The sequence below is a fragment of the Synchiropus splendidus genome, chromosome 16, assembly GCF_027744825.2.
Source record: "Synchiropus splendidus isolate RoL2022-P1 chromosome 16, RoL_Sspl_1.0, whole genome shotgun sequence".
NCBI lineage: Eukaryota > Metazoa > Chordata > Actinopteri > Syngnathiformes > Callionymidae > Synchiropus > Synchiropus splendidus.
The window spans coordinates 5,712,035-5,728,100 of record NC_071349.1 but is presented as its reverse complement, the minus strand read 5'-3'; the positions used below and the strand labels follow the sequence as shown (position 1 = coordinate 5,728,100).

The 16,066-nt window shown below is 42.3% G+C and overlaps 2 protein-coding genes across 6 annotated transcripts; both read left to right on the top strand.

Annotated features, from left to right (window-relative positions):
• Positions 1–419: 419 nt before the first annotated feature.
• zgc:154055 (uncharacterized protein LOC556036 homolog) lies at positions 420–5,015 on the top strand. Of its 4 annotated transcripts, XM_053846034.1 has the most exons (11): positions 420–825; positions 1,376–1,432; positions 1,676–1,784; positions 2,039–2,164; positions 2,989–3,162; positions 3,521–3,738; positions 3,801–3,962; positions 4,050–4,191; positions 4,331–4,551; positions 4,630–4,775; positions 4,843–5,015. In XM_053846034.1, the coding sequence occupies exons 1-11, from the start codon at positions 641–643 to the stop codon at positions 4,953–4,955; spliced, it is 1,653 nt and encodes a 550-aa protein (XP_053702009.1). In that variant the 5' UTR covers positions 420–640; the 3' UTR covers positions 4,956–5,015. The 4 variants fall into 4 exon arrangements, with proteins under 4 accessions (XP_053702009.1, XP_053702010.1, XP_053702007.1 ...); XM_053846035.1 differs by lacking the exon at positions 1,376–1,432; XM_053846032.1 differs by having other exon boundaries at positions 4,331–4,775.
• Positions 5,016–6,329: 1,314 nt separating this feature from the next.
• srrm1 (serine/arginine repetitive matrix 1) lies at positions 6,330–15,682 on the top strand. Of its 2 annotated transcripts, none has more exons than XM_053845672.1 (17): positions 6,330–6,550; positions 7,214–7,303; positions 8,530–8,652; positions 10,337–10,507; positions 10,698–10,786; positions 10,869–11,165; positions 11,246–11,416; positions 11,505–11,624; positions 11,699–11,898; positions 12,487–12,567; positions 12,906–12,992; positions 13,081–13,216; positions 13,406–13,495; positions 13,571–14,035; positions 14,132–14,318; positions 14,768–14,949; positions 15,053–15,682. In XM_053845672.1, the coding sequence occupies exons 1-17, from the start codon at positions 6,332–6,334 to the stop codon at positions 15,069–15,071; spliced, it is 2,727 nt and encodes a 908-aa protein (XP_053701647.1). In that variant the 5' UTR covers positions 6,330–6,331; the 3' UTR covers positions 15,072–15,682. The 2 variants fall into 2 exon arrangements, with proteins under 2 accessions (XP_053701647.1, XP_053701646.1); XM_053845671.1 differs by having other exon boundaries at positions 6,332–6,550; positions 14,768–14,944.
• The last annotated feature ends 384 nt before the right edge of the window (positions 15,683–16,066 follow it).

Sequence of the window (16,066 nt, the reverse complement as noted above, 5' to 3'; positions counted from 1 at the left end):
TACATACTAACTGCGAGGATTACATGCATACATGCTCGTAACAAATGCGAAAATTATTATGCTTTATTGTCACGCAATAATGACGACACTCAAAATGTGATTCATAACACATTGATGCAATTTATCGAATGAATTGAATGACTTTTTTTCAAGAGAAACTCAAGACATTATTGGGATGTAACTACTTTTATAACGATAATAAAGATAACGTCAATATCATAACGTCAAAACGTCCTCCATGTGACCATTAGAGACCATTACCATTAGTATAGATTAGATACAGTGCTGCCATCTACTGGATATTTTCAAAACCGCCACCTTGCCTCGTCTTGCGCGATTTCAGTGGGCGCGCGTGTGTGTGTGCGCGCGCGACTGCCAGGAAATGTGCACTTCCCTTTTTCAGTAGCTTTGAGCAAGATGAGCGTTCAGTTTCATTCTGAGCCTCACTGCAGCACTTGTGTATCAGACATGAGATTGGTCGTGTCCGACGGGTTATTTATATCATTCTTATCTTGAAACAAACAGAGCTGCTCGGCCAGCAGGGTCGACACGAGTGGGAGTCAACTATCAACGCAGAAACCAAGAGGGTGATTTAAAGCTGAGGCCACTTCACCGTCACAACAGATCTGCCATCAAGAGGATGGAGTTTTCTGAGCACATCAAGACTGCCAACGTAGAAGATGTTGTCCTCCGGCAGCCGCTCCACCCGCCCTACAGAGGAACCCTGTGCATCACCGGCCACCACCTGTTGTTCTCGGACAGGGAGGAGAATAGCAGCCGGCAACTGCTGCTGCTGCTTAGGAACATTGATGCCATTGAGAAAAGGTGAGTTAAAACTCAATTAACCCGACTCTATCATGAGATTTGTTATCATTTCAAGATGCAGGTTTGGAGTGAGGAAGCATTGTCCCGGGTCGGTCCAGTGGTCTGGTGGGATAGACTTATTTTGAGAAAATCATTGCATCGGTGCCGCCACATATCTTTGTTCTCCAAAAACATTTTGGTTCCTCAAAGACTTGGGAAGTCGTTTCTCCTCGTTTCCTCTGCGCAAAACAATATATTTCAATCCCAAGACATCAAATCACAAAGCGTGTTTTGGGAACCGAAAGAAGGAGCTCAGGGAAGATAGAGCTCTTTATTTAATAATCATGGCCTTATCTGGCCTCATCTACTCACACCACCAACTAAAACACAGACCTTTCAACATTTTCAAACTCTCCTGAATATATCCTCAACCGAGTGTCAAACGCACAGATTGGCTGGGATTGCTGTTGAACGCATGAGTTACATAACCACCTGTAAACATTCATGCACATTGTGAAGTCTCCACTTTGACTTGTTCACTGACGGTCCTTCTTAAATCTGTTTGACTCAGCGTGGAAAATCTTCAGGCCTATTCGGGGCGGGTAGCTAATGCAGGCCGCAAAGAAAGGTGGGAGTTGTATGTCTGTGTGTCGCAGTGTGTGTCTGCTCTCTGTCACTGTAAACTGTGTGGACAGAACAACTGATGACCACGCACACGTGCTGCTATGCTTCTCCGGCTCTTCTCCTCCTGACAGCTTCTTCACGTCAGTCTTTCACAGCCAAGTCTGTTCTAGCCGCAATGGTAGCCAAACTCATGCCCAAAAGTGTAAGTGGGGAAGTTGACACCATTTTTATCTTTTATCTTATGTAGAACATCTGGATCTTCAGGAACGATAACCATCAAATGTAAAGATCGTCAAGTCCTGCAGCTCGACATTCCCGGCATGGAGCAGTGTCTCAACATCGCACATTCCATCGAGGTATTTAAATAAACAATATTATAGCTCTCATATCATCACCACCTGCTGGTAAACAAACAGGAAAGTATATTAAATCATTTCATTTTAATGTAATCTAATAATATTTCAAAAGTTGAGGGAAAATATTTGCAAGTGTTTTGTGGTCTGGACAATAATGTTATTCCCACTGTCTCCCTATGGAAGTGCAAATATCATGTGGTCTTTGTGTTACAATTCATAAACATGGATAAATCTGAAAGTCACCTCCACTCCAGGCGCTCTCCTCTCTGGACTGTGTGGCGGAGATGTACCCCTTCTTCTACAGACCTTCAGATCTCAGCCTACCACAGCAGTGGGGTCTCAACTCCCATGAGAGACTGTATGCACAAATAAAGTCATTGGTGAGTAGAGTCTAATTCCTGAATACATGTGTGACCCCAAATAAGAAACAACTTACTTTATGGATTTTCATAATAGATAGATGAAACTATTGTGGAAGAGTAATAGAAATATAAACATATAAAGAGGCCTTGTGGTTTACAGTGCCAACCTCATGACGGGAAAATGGCAGGAAAACTGAGTGTGGAGGTCAAAATATCAGGATATCCTCAAGAGCACACACACAAACACACACACACTTACTGTGCCCTTTCCTTCTACTGGAGATATATAAAATCACACACGAATGCACATGATCCTTTGACTGTTTATTTCACCATGCCTGAATATGAAAAAAAGGCAATTGTTTGTTGTTAATACTCTTTACTGGGCTGAAACTAAATCCTAGCACTGCCTGAAAAGAGAACAATAACAGACAGGAAGCGCTTCTTTACCTTTACATATACAAAATGTATTTGTGGTCCTGACAGAAAACATCATATATTCATGATAAAAAGTAAATAATAAAATAATCATAATTTAAGCTTGACTAAAATGACTTCATGGCTGTACAGTATCATTAATAAAACAATTCAGATTGAAATTGTCAATTAAAAAGTTATTTTTGAACTAAAAAATATGAGGGTGAGAATACAGGTTTTCTGACAAGGGAAGAAAAGGAAAGAAGACATGTATGTAAATTGTATAGCATGAGATTTTTCTGAGAAGGTACATTACCCTCGCGTCCAGTGTCTAAGATCTACTTTTCTGTCTTTGGGACATTGGTGTGTCTTGACTTCCTGTTAATCAGTTCAAATCCATCATACAATTCTGTCTCCCTCTGCAGTCTGACCGCTGGCGACTGAGCTCAATAAATGAAGACTTCTCAGTTTGTCCATCGTACCCCCAGTCTGCCATCGTACCATGTGATGTGGATGACGACATGCTAAGAAAAGTAGCCAAATTTAGACAGGGAGGTCGATTTCCGGTCCTCTGTTACTTCCACAAGAAGAATGGCATGGTGAGATTGACGTCTTTCAGTATTTTAAAGCAATAGATTTTCCATAATCTTTAAACTTAAACTAAGCTCTTGTCTGTAAATCCAAATATTCGGGAAGTAAGATTAGCTCCATTATTGGTATGTAGTGTAACTAATCTTCTTAATGGAACTGTTGTAGGTGTTTGTGGTACTTTTACATCTGGTGTTCTGGAAATTACCTGTATGCCTGGTCCCTGAATGTTTCTGCATGAAAGCAAGGCTTGACTTTTTGTGGGCATGTAGACGTGATGTGCAGGAGGTGCGCAGCTGCATCCTATTAAGCTTTAAAGTAACTTCTATTTCCTCTTCATCTAATTACTTTTGAGCTTCTTTTTTGCAGGTCATCATGCGCAGCAGCCAGCCAATGACCGGAGCTAACAGGAAGCGCTGTCGTGAAGATGAGCTTCTCCTTCAAGCCGTGATTGACAGCTCAGAAAAAGGTTACATCATTGACACGCGCTCAGGTCAGCAGGCACAGCAGGCCCGAATGACAGGTGGAGGCTTTGAGTCCAAATCTATCTACAGCAGCTGGAAGCGGCTGCACAGACAGATGGAGAGGTGCCATCAATATTAACACCTCCAGACTTCCTCAGTTGTGTCAATTATATCACACTTTGCAGAGGTAAAGCACTTCAGGAGAGTTTGGTGAAGCTGGTGGACGCGTGCAGCGACGAGTCTCACAACATGGACCGCTGGCTCAGTCGGCTTGAAAACTCAAAGTGGTTGTCTCACGTCCAGACGGCTCTGTCCACTGCAGGTCTAGTGGCAGAGTGTGTGGAGAGGTAACCCACCAAACTCACATTCTGAACCAGCACGTTTTGTCGTTATGTTCTTGTCTTCAGCTGCAGTTTTTGTTTTGCTCTTTCCAGGGACGGTCACTCAGTTCTAGTTCACGGCTCTGAAGGGGCTGACTGCTCTTTGCTCATCAGCACTTTGGCACAAGTGATCATGGACCCCTGCTGCCGCTCACTAGAGGGCTTTCTGGCTTTGCTGGAGAGAGAGTTCATACAGGTGACCTTGTTTCTCATTTCCTTTTGTAATAAAAGTGAATTCTTCTGTGGAACCTCAGAGGTTGTTGCCACTATAGATTAGTTGTGTTTAAGACTGAAGCTGTACGTTTGAATTGAATCCATGTCATGTCCACTGACAGGCTGGACATCCATTCCAGCAAAGATGTGCCCGCTCTGCCCACTCTCATGCTCGTCTCCAGCAGGAGTCGCCCATCTTCCTGCTCCTCCTAGACTGTGTGTGGCAGGTGTGGAGGCAGTTCCCCCTAGCACTGGGCTTTTCTGAGGCCCTACTCCTGAGACTGGCATCTGAGGCCTACGCGTCTGACTACGGAACTTTCCTCTGTAACAGCGAGCAGGAACGGTCAGTCAGCACAGATGGCTTGGTGATTTACCTTGCAAAGTCCTCACAACTCCTTTTTTTTAAAACACATATTTCAAGGAGTGCTCTGGGAGTAAAGAGCAAGACCCACTGTTTGTTCCAGGCTTTGCTGAGGCAGACAGAGAAGTACTCGAACCCTCTTTATGAACCCACTGAGCTGGCCATTTGGCCATCAGTCCACCCTCAATCCCTGCAGCTATGGAGAGGTGAGCTCAGGTTAGCATTTGCTCAATGTAAAATTGGTGCTGATTGAAGTTCATGTCTTTTCTTCAGGGTTTTTCCTCAGGTGGACCCAACAGGCACGTTACTTGGAGGAAGCACAGGAGGAAATAAGGAACATGGTCAACGAGTGGGGGAAGGCTGGTCTTCAGCTGATGACATCTTAAGGCCAGAGATACAAGAAGATTATTGTTGTTGTGAACTGAATATCTGAAAAACAAATTAACATATGGATGAACCTTTTTTGGATAAGCCACAAATGTTGGTGGAGTTCTTGGTTTCATTTGGATTTGCTGCTCTGGGAAAGCTGTATTACTTAAAAAATAAATCTCCAAGGCCGTGGGCCGTTCCAATTCCAAGTATCTGTCTCATGAGTTCATAGTGTCCTGTCACCATCCAGTTGCAATCTTAGGATTGCATCATGTCCCTTTCATGGTAAATCATTTTGCATTTTTCAATATGCTCTTTGTTGTTGCAAATCCATATATTCGCTCCTGGCAGCCACATATGTTGTGCCATTTGGGGTGACCAAGGTGGCCAGCCAGATGGGCGGAGTAGCCCATGGGCCTGTTCAAAATATAGACTTAGACTCAGACTTATATGTAAATATATGTATTTTAATACAATAACATCTTGGTATGTTTGGTTTTATGTTACCTCTCATGCTACATAACTGCCAATTATTGTGAAGAAACTGTAATGCAAGTTAGTGTATTAGATGAATATAATTCATCATCCTTAACAATATAATGGATATTTCAGAAGGGTGTTCCAAATTGATGGTAGTCCTTTCAGTCACACAGTGCCCTTGGGAGTGGCTCGCAGTTGCAAAACGTTTGGTGACCCCTAGTATAGATATAAGGAACAAACCAGAATTGTAGGGCGGTTTCAATTTAGTTTTGTCTCAACCAGTCAGTAAAGATACTTTTTAAAAGGATATCTTATTTCAAGGGAGTGATCATCCATGAGTAATCTGACTTGTTCTAGCAATTATGTGGTATGTTTCAAAAGAATAATGGTGACCAGCTAGTTATACGCCAGGGATTTATGTAAAGACAATGCAGTCACGCTTTTTTTTTTTTAACTTTCAAATGGCAGCCATTTCTGTTGACGACATTTACTTCTTTCAACCATTCCTATTATTTAAAACAAAGACACATTAAAAAAATGCAACGATCCAATCTACTATATCTCAGTAAAAGCAGTGAATATTCTCCAATATAAGCATTCTTTATTATTGCTTTCGCGAAAAACATGTCAAAACAGTGATGAAGGACTGATGAAGACGTTATACTACGATTACAAACGTGGTTCATGACTTGAAGAACCGAAGTGGGGTAGACAAAAAAGCTCAAACAGAAAAATTGGTATTAAAAGTATTTACAGAGAGGAGACGATACCGTTGCGTTGAAAACTATACAGGTACGTCACAGTATCACAAAGTGACGTCACTGAGCAGACGCCTACTTCTGTTGAATGTGCGGTATTGGTGTTGATTCGTGAGGCGGGCTCTGAAAATTCAAAGACATTTTCAAAGCTAATTATGCAATATTATTTATTAACTATTCACCCTTCAGAAGTAAGTCTTTATTATATATTTTTTGAATTCGGATCTCCATCAGATCGCCGCTGCGATACGCTTGTCACCGCTAGGGGCGCATCTCCGGCTTCCATTCGTCTGACCAGAGATCGGAGCCACACTTCTCTCTTTCGACGGCGTTTGCGACGACTTTCTACTGCAATGGACGCGGGCTTCTTCCGCGTAAGCGATTTAAACATGTTTTTGAAGACATATGCGCAAGTGTATGCATGTATATAGAAACATTTGTAGTCGTTTCCTTAGTGTTTGGGTGGCTGCGAGGCCTGACGCCGTGATACAAGATGATGAGCTTTACACTCGAGCTGGCTATTGTTTAACGTTTTAATAGTTAGCTAATTAGCTACCCGTTCAATGACAGCGCAATGAATCGATATCGTGTTGAACTATTAATTTGGTTGTTGCTGGTACTTTCAGGAAGTGGTCAATCGAACTTGGCTAACTGCATCGGTACAGTTAGCATTAGCTAAAGATGGCGCCTAAGCGGCGCATCATTTTAGCACCATAGCTACTTGAACGCTAATGGTTCCTCGAATAAGTAAATATATGTTGTCTCTCTCGTTGGTAATATCAGAGCTGCAAATGTGAGCAATCTGACTTCACAACCATTTCAAAGCGCATACCTTTTTGTTCAGTAGTTGCTGGGTGAAGTTAGCATGTGGATATCAATGTCATATCAGGCCCAGGTTTTAAATGAACGTATCCGTGGCCACGCATCAGGTCGCGCGATGTTCGTCAGTTTATAAACTTATCGCTCAATGTTTTGTGATGGTTTAACATCTCGTTCATAACGACACTGAAAAGCCTAACTTGATTGTTTTAATGCAGGGAACGAGTGCGGAGCAGGACAACCGCTTCAGCAACAAGCACAAGAAACTACTCAAACAACTGAAGTTTGCAGAATGTCTGGACAAGAAGGTAAAAGTTACATTTGGATTCATTAATGTATTGTGTACAATACAAGTATTTTCGTCGAAAGAAATCGTTTTACTTAATAATGTGTTTAGTGGAAGTGGATTCTGAGTTGATCATGAAACTTACTCAACCCCATCATTAGTATATTACATGCTGTGTACATTTTCTAGTCGACCAATATGACTAGACTTTCATTGGAACAAGCACACATTGAGAATTGCTTCCATTTTATTGGCCTCCTAGAGCCTGGCCCTGTTTAGTGGCCACTTTGATTGTATACATATATGGTCTTTTTTGTGAGTATGTAGTAGTTTGTCCGTCAATATTAAACAATAGTATGGATGACATCTTATGGCATGCACAGTAGAGCAGTTGTGTGTGTATGTGTGGTATTCTGTGAATACACGCTGTACTGAGTTGTAGATAAGCATGATGCTGATCTGATGCTGTAGTCCAGGTTTTAGTAGTTTCTCAGATGCAAGATTGCTGGATTGGTGCATCACTGACTGGCTAATTGACGCTTTCCAGGTCTGAACATCGCGTCTGGTTGAATATTTTACATTAAAACAAAATCATTTTTAAGGGGGCTGCTATTACTTCAAACTGGTAGGATGTGGTCATGGTTCCCTCCCAGTTTCATGGAGACATTACTGGTACTTGGTAAGATTCACTCTTCGTTAGGGATGCTCCGATCGCTCAGCCACCGATCATGGTCGGCCGCTTTCAGCGTAATCAGTGAATGCCGATCACTACATCTCAGCAGCAGGCTGTTAGCACAGCTACCACTTAGCAATGAGATTAATCGTGCCAATGCCTTAGTCCCTTACTGCCTGCATGGGAATGTGTTCAGGGTCTCAATAACTGATTTACTCTGATATTTAACCTTAGTCTCTCCTGACTGCGTTATGTTGGTGTCTGTCGGATGAGAGCATTTTTGTTACACCACTGACACATTCTGCTGCATATGGTCTTTGAGATCAGATATCAAAGCGACTTTTGAGTTCCATTACAAGCATACTGATCTAATAACCGAAAAAAGAAACATTTTATTTGATAAGTTATGTAAGACTATAACAAAGTCAAATGAAGTCCAAAGTTAACTTAATCCTTTCTACATAGTTATTTACTACTACTACAACTCTATAAAGATTTCTGCTTGGCGCAGGAGAAAGTGGTGTGTGTGGGGGTTTTTTTTCTGTTGACACATATATTCTTGTATCATCTTTTAGGTGGACATGACCAAAGTAAACCTGGAAGTCATCAAACCATGGATTACTCAGCGTGTGACGGAGATTCTGCGGTTTGAAGATGATGTCGTGATAGAGTTCATTTTTAACCAACTTGAAGAAAAGGTAATGATTCTTATTTATGTTCAGTGTTTTTATTTGTTTTTACCTTAAAGTCTTTATACATAAGACAGGTCATTTCAAAGAATAATCTTCCTAGTCAAGTTATTGGTAAATACCAGTCGGTGTAGAAACGCATTCATAATGTTTTTATGTTTAAAGTGCCTTGATTCAGCAGACTTCTAATGATGATCTGATTTATGATTTAAAAGGCCTGAACCAATATGGATGTTATACCTTGCATCAGAAGTATAGCACCAACACCTTATTAGCTCTGTCCTGAGCCCAAAGTCACTGAGTCCAACTCTCCCTTCATGATGCAGTGTTTGGTTTGAGGTGAGTTGTGCAGGGATTACCAATTAAAGTGAGACCACTGAACAATGCCATTACCATTTTCCCACTACAAAGCTCATTGTAGTTAAAAGCTTACTGAACAATGCACATTTTCATCAGTATCCATATGATTTTATTTATGAGTGAGGGTGAATTTGCATTGTAGTTTATTGTAGGGTATCTTTTTAACATCGCCTCATACTTTTAATGAGGTAAGCGAGAACCCAAACCAGGTGAGATGAACAAGTTTGTTTTTTGTTTATTTTATTTTTTTTGCATTCAGCAATGCGTCAGTTGAAGATGAATTACTTCCTAAGGAGTAATTTATAATAGAAGATATCCTAACAGAAACACAATTTTAACACAAAATAATTTGCTTGCATGATATTTATTCCAGTGTTTCATGTGAGGTGTAGTCATCTTTCAACTGGTTTTCAGATAAGATGAGCAAATCTGGTCATATACAGCTCAACTGACAGACTTTTTTTAACAGCCAACACCGAAGCGCAGCACCAAATAACATTAACGGGATGATAAAATGGCAGCACATTATTTAGAGATTACAAACCGATTCAGATGTTAGTTATCAGCTATTGGTTATCTGTTAGATAAGGATTGCAGTTGTACATTGCATACCCAGTTTAATCACATTACGGTTTTGATTGTACTATAATCAGTTGTTGAATAAACCCATCTTTGTGTAACTGTGTACTCATTATTGCTTGTTCATCTCTTGCAATTTAGATAAATGATATAACATTAAGCTCAAGGTGGTTGAGTCTCAAGCAGTAGGGAGGCGGAAGCCAGCCATGGGAGCTCCGTGCCCACTGATCCCACGGGACTCACTGAAGACTCCGGAACTGTTCTTGCAGTGTTGGGTTTTTTTCAACACACTCTGTATTGTGGTTATTTTTTTTTACTCATGAAGTTAGACTGTGGGGAGACTTGAGAGCAAGGGGTGGGAGGATAGAATGATGTGACAACTAGGGGCTATGACACCAGCTCATGATTATTATTTCTATATACTAACTGTAAATATACATTGCCTTAAACACACTTAGTGCATGCAATGTTTGTATTTCTAGATGTCTCCCCTCAGCTCTCACATTTTGTGTTCATTCCCTGAGAATTAAAACTTGTTCATTTTCATTAATTTAGGTTATCGGTGCAGTAATATTTTTTAAGTACTGTATAGCTGCTTGTTCCACTACATAGAGGCAGAGGCAGTGTAGCACTCAGGAATGGAAGGCAGGCACCCGCTTGTTGGGACTTGCTTTCTGAGATTTATATATAATTGCTATTTCAATTTCTATTTGTTTTTTTTTTTTCTCCCTGTGTGTGTCTGTGTGTGTTACAGCACCCTGATAGTAAGATGATGCAGATCAATCTGACGGGCTTCCTGAACGGGAAAAATGCAAGAGAGTTCATGAAAGATCTCTGGCCACTGTTGTTGAGCGCCCAGGAGAACATTGCTGGTATCCCCTCTGTGTTTCTTGAACAGAAGAAGGAGGAAATTAAACAGAGACAGGTCAGTGACAAAATACGCTGTTTGTGTGTGATTGGTTTATAGTGTAAGTCAGGTATACATTGCTATCACAACTATCAGCAACTTAGACTTTTATGCTCATCAGCTGCGCCTATAATGAATACCTGCTGTTTTCTCATTTGATAAGGTGTGAGTGCAAATTACATTCTTTGTTCTGTTATGTGTATGACAGATTGAACAGGAGAAGTTGGCTACTCTCAAGAAAGGAGACGATGACAAAAAGGACTTCAGGGACAGAGCTCAGTCCAAAAGCCCAAGAAGGTAATTATCCATCTGACCCTGTGAGTTTACCGCAAACGTCAGACAGGGTATTAAAAACAAGTTTAATACCCTGTCTCTCAAGGCGAAAGACACGATCCCCGTCACCGAGACGACCATCACCGAGGCGCCGATCACCATCACCGAGGCGCAGATCACCATCACCTAGACGCCGATCACCATCACCGAGGCGTCGTTCACCTCCAAAGAGGGAGAGGAAACGAAGCCCATCACGATCCCCAAGAGGCCAAACCAGTCCTCTTGGGGGAAGTTCACCACCTTTAATGCAGCAGCCTTCAAAACCTTTGGAGCAAAATTTGGAACCAGATACATCTGGAAGATCTTTGCCTGAGCCAGTCATTCAAGAAGCTTCCACCACCATGTGAGTGTGCAATTTACTGACAATAGCTAGCAATTTTACCTGATTTCTAATAACCGAAAATGTTCCGTTTTGTCCTGCAGTGACTCCGCAGTAGAAACGATGAAAGCAGACTCCGCCACTGAAGGCAAAGAACTGTCCCCTGTGAAAAGTAAAAAAGAAGAGAGGCCCAGATCACGAGAGAGGGAAAGGGACAAAGAAGCAAGGAGAGAAAGACCTCACCCCAGCAGTCGCAGACGTCGCTCTCGTTCACGGTATGTCTCCAATTTCCCTCAGTCCCATTGGCAATGATTGTCTGTCATGTAACTGTGATATGACCGTTTTTTAAAAATTATCTTTCAGATCTTTTTCTCCACGCAGAAGGCCAAGTCCCAGGAGGCGAATGTCTCCTCGTAGAAGGAGCCCACCCAGACGAGGTCCCAACAGTTCTAGAAACAGATATAGACGCTCACCTATCCGCAGGTCAGTAAATTGGCTTGGTATTGATGACATTGGAGTTTAATGTCTGGTTAATGTTTACCTTTTCTGTCCTGCAGGAGGCGTTCTCGCTCAGCTTCATCCTCTGGTAGCAGCCTATCAGGCTCTCGTTCTCCGAAGAAGGCAAAGAAGAGAGTATCTTCTTCACCTCCACGTAAACAGCCCTATCATGCCACCTCCATTAGTCCATCAAGAAAAGAGAGATCATCTCCCAGAGGGAGAAGAGGCCGAGCTTCAATATCTCCGCAGAGTTCCTATGGTAATTATTAATATTTCATTTAGAGTGGAAGCAAATACATAGCTCCTTTGTGCTCATAAACTTCTAAACAAAAAAATGCGGCCTGATGCCTGTATTTTCGTGACCTGTTTGACGTCAAGACGAAAACTAAAATTAGTTTTAAAAACTAAAGTTTTCTGCCTTTTTGTTCCATCTCTTTTAGTCACCACTTAATATAGCATGTTCTTGTTTTAAGACAAAAATTTTCTTTTCATTGGCCATTTTTGTGTTTTTCAAAATGCGCTGAAGGAATATTGAATATATATTTTGATATAAATTGCCTTTTCATGTTGTACGTCTAGTCCATTGTGGATTTATATTCAAATTAAGTGCATATAAAATTAAATATTTCAATAGGTTTAATGGCATATTTACACTTCTTAATATCCTTGATTACATTTGATCGTCTTTGGTTCATTTTGTCCTTGTTACTTAATTTTGATTTATTTTTCCATAATTCTTCGCAGTCATTCCCGTCTTTCTTTTGGCATGTTGGTCCCTCACAAATGTTACAGTTTCTATTGTGACCCACCTCTGGTCTATAATACGTTATTTTATGCATTTCTTCAGGTCTGAAGCAAAAACCAGGAACTAAGGGTGACTCGCCAGTGAATAATGCCAAATTTAGACAGTCTGGAGATTCAGATTCAGGTCAGTCTTTTATAAATATGAGGTGTAACAATGTTGCTGCGTGATGAGAAATGGACCGTGTAGCCAAGAAATGTTGTTTTAAATATGTTGAAGTGCGTGCATCAGAATATCTTATTACGAGACTAACTCGCGATAGTATTTCCTGTTTGAATTGAGCAAGCCTGACATCGCAGCAAAGTTTTTGCTTCTCAAATGCGGTTGAATTAATGTGAAGATATAAATTTTAGATCGGATGGGTGGGGCTGCCTAAAACAGCTGCCTGAATACGACGACCTTCTGCCTATTTTAATGTTGTTTGGCGCCTTGATTTTGACAACTATGCTCTTCCACAATTTCAGATGATGATAAGAATGAGAAGGGAGCAGCTGGCGACTCTGTGCAGCAGCGGCGTCAGTATCGCAGGCAGAATCAGCAGACCTCTTCAGGTCTGTCAAGAGATGCTTAGTTTTTCCTACTAGACTGTGCACGTTTCTCCATATGTGACTGTTACTTACTTTCACTTAACCCTTCCAGATTCTGGATCTTCCTCCTCAGAAGATGAGGGCCCAAAGAGGCCAAAGGCAGGGGCTGGTGCCCGAAATGGTGAGGTGAGGAAACGTCGGAGTCGTACACCATCACCACGCAGGCGACACAGAGATCCTTCCCCAAGGTGAGTTTTTTTTTTTTTTTATATATATGAATGGCACTGCTGTTGGGATTTCTGGCTGCCTGTGGACACCATTAATGTAGTTTAATATTACCAATTCTACTGGCAATGAGTGTAGAATGTGTTTCGTTAAATTAGTCCTTCTAGATTTGCATTCCAAGTTAAATTTTCCTGTGCTTGTTGTCCCTACAGGAAGAGGCGGTCTCATTCTCCTGGTGCTCGGCGACGCCGCTCTCCATCTCCTCCACGCCGTCGCAGATCTCCATCTCCCCCTAGGCGGAGGTATCAACTACTTCTTCAGATTTCAAGGACATTTCATTTCACCATAATGATCTGTTTTATTTTTATAACTCCTAGGTCTCCCTCCCCACCACCTCGCCGTCGATCTCCTTCTCCCAGGCGCTACTCTCCACCTATCCAGCGTCGCTACAGTCCTTCGCCATTGCCACCACAAAAGAGAAGGCTGTCTAGTTCCCCACCAAGACGGTCACCAGGGCCCAAGCGCCATTCCTCCCGCTCCCCTAGACGCAGAGGATCACCGGTTCAGAGGAGGCGCACACCTCCATCGTCCTCCTCACCACTCAGACACAGGAGGAGCCCATTACCGCTTTCACGGCCTGGCAGGGACAGACGCTCCCCTGTCAGTCGCCTCTCTCCCTCCCCTGCAAACCGCAGCCGGGCTAACAGGGCTTCTCCAAGTCCTCAAAGACGGTTTGAAAGTTCAGGCTCATCTTCGTTAAACCAACGTAGACAGTCACCGTCACACAGCAGCAAACCAATCCGCAGAGTTTCTCGTACCCCTGAACCTCGTGACATTCAGAGGTAAGAATGATAGACGCATGCTCTACCATTAGCGTGGGTCATAAATAAATCCTCTCTGTCATCTGGTCCTTTATTCCACTCCGTCCTCGACTGCAGATCCTCTCCAAGCCCTCCACGACTGCGTAGAGTGTCCTCCCGATCCAGATCTGTGTCCCCACCACCAGTGGCTCAGAAGCGGCCAGCTTCAGCGTCTGCCTCTCGTTCACCGTCCCGCTCTGCCAGTGGTTCCCCACTGCCGGCCAAAAAGGCCAGTACTGGTTCTCCTAGCCAGTCCCCTAGCAAGGTTTGTCCTTTCAGAATTGCTAATGATACTGTTGTTTTTGTCCACTCATATCGAAGTGAAAGTTTAATGCGATGTGAGCTGCTCCTTCTCTGCTATAAACGGACCAGACTCCTGTAGGGCCCAGTGGAGATCTCTTAATTGACTTCCACACAGTTTTGCTTGAGTGCCACAGATTCCTATGCAACCAGATCTCTTATAAGGGGCTCAATCCAGAGATTAGTGGTCATTTTTAAATCACAGACTCAAAAATAAAGAGTCACTTTGATGGAGTCGGGGTGAATTTGTTAAGCTTTCTGTGAGCTTTAGTGCAACTCGGGGAGCTGCCAACACTTCTGGGTCAGAGGTTCTGGGCCAACATGTGGTCAGGAGTGGGCGGCTTGTTTGCTCTTTGGCACACATGCCAATTGTTTTTGCTGTGATTTCACATCCATTTCCATTGTGTTTGACAGCAACAGTCAGACGTTGACGGTAGTGGAAAGAAGAAGAAAAAGAAGAAGGAAAAAAAACACAAGAAGGATAAGAAACATAAGAAGCACAAGAAGCATAAGAAAGAGAAGGGTGCTGCTTCCGAGGCTGCTGACGAGCCTGAGAATCAGCCTGCGGACGAGGATGAAGAGTCCAGAAAGGTTAGGTCTGTTTGGTTTTTAGAATCCGCATTTTCACTTCATTTCTACTAAACGTTAACAGCTGCTCTGTGCAAGTCCCTGGATAATGACTCTTGCTTTGTCTCGTAGGAGTCCGAAAGTGAAGTAGACGACAGCTTGGACGACCTGGAGAAGCACCTGCGAGAGAAGGCACTGCGCTCCATGAGGAAAGCGCACACGTCTCCATCACAGATGTCCTGAAAACGCCTGGACTTCTCGCTTGTCGTCAACCAGAATGTACAATTGTTTTGTTTCTGATCCCGTTTGATACATTCTGTTTCTGTCTGAGCGTCACTGTTCAGTGTATTATCTAAAATGTAAAAAGTTGTGTTGTTGATACTTTTAAATTGTTAATTGGGGAAATGGTTTGAGTTGACTCCACAGCCTACAGCAGATCCCACCTAGAGGCAATCGCAAGAGCTGCCAGCGCCTCTGCATGACCCAAATGGACTTTAAGATGTCCATTAAATGTCTTCTTTTGTGGATTTGTTTTCAAAATGACATTTACCTTTCAAGCTGTTGACCTGCTGTTTAGTTCTCTCGACTGGAATGTCATGTGGAGAGATGGCAAGGTTGTTACTCAGTATCGTTTGGTTTTCTTTCCTGCTAAAGTTGGATATACTAGTTGTTGTACCAGGCAAATGCCAGTGGGACTGCTGTACGATGGGTTATTTGGATCCCTCACTATTGTCATCCTTTCAAATTAAAACTGTTTTATAAGATCTTTGTGCATTAATGAAAAATTATTATTCCGAACAGCATGCTCGGGGTCACTACGTCTGCTACCCAAAGCACGTACTTTGTTCTTGTCTTTCTTTGAAATTTACAGCATGGTGGAAACACGTGATCTGCTTTGATGAAACCATTTTTTAAATTGGTATTTAGTCCTCCTGGTGCATGGAAATCAATGAGTCTTGATGACACAACGATAAATCTGGTCTGCGTTTCAATGGCAACTGAATGGCTTTTTAAACGGCTAACAGTGTTGCATTTTCAAAGTTAACATCTAAGGTCCAGCATGGAAAAAATCCAAACAATGACATGCTTTAGGGAAAATTGCCTGAGAAACATTACATCGTAAGCTCAATATCCTAAAGCCCTATG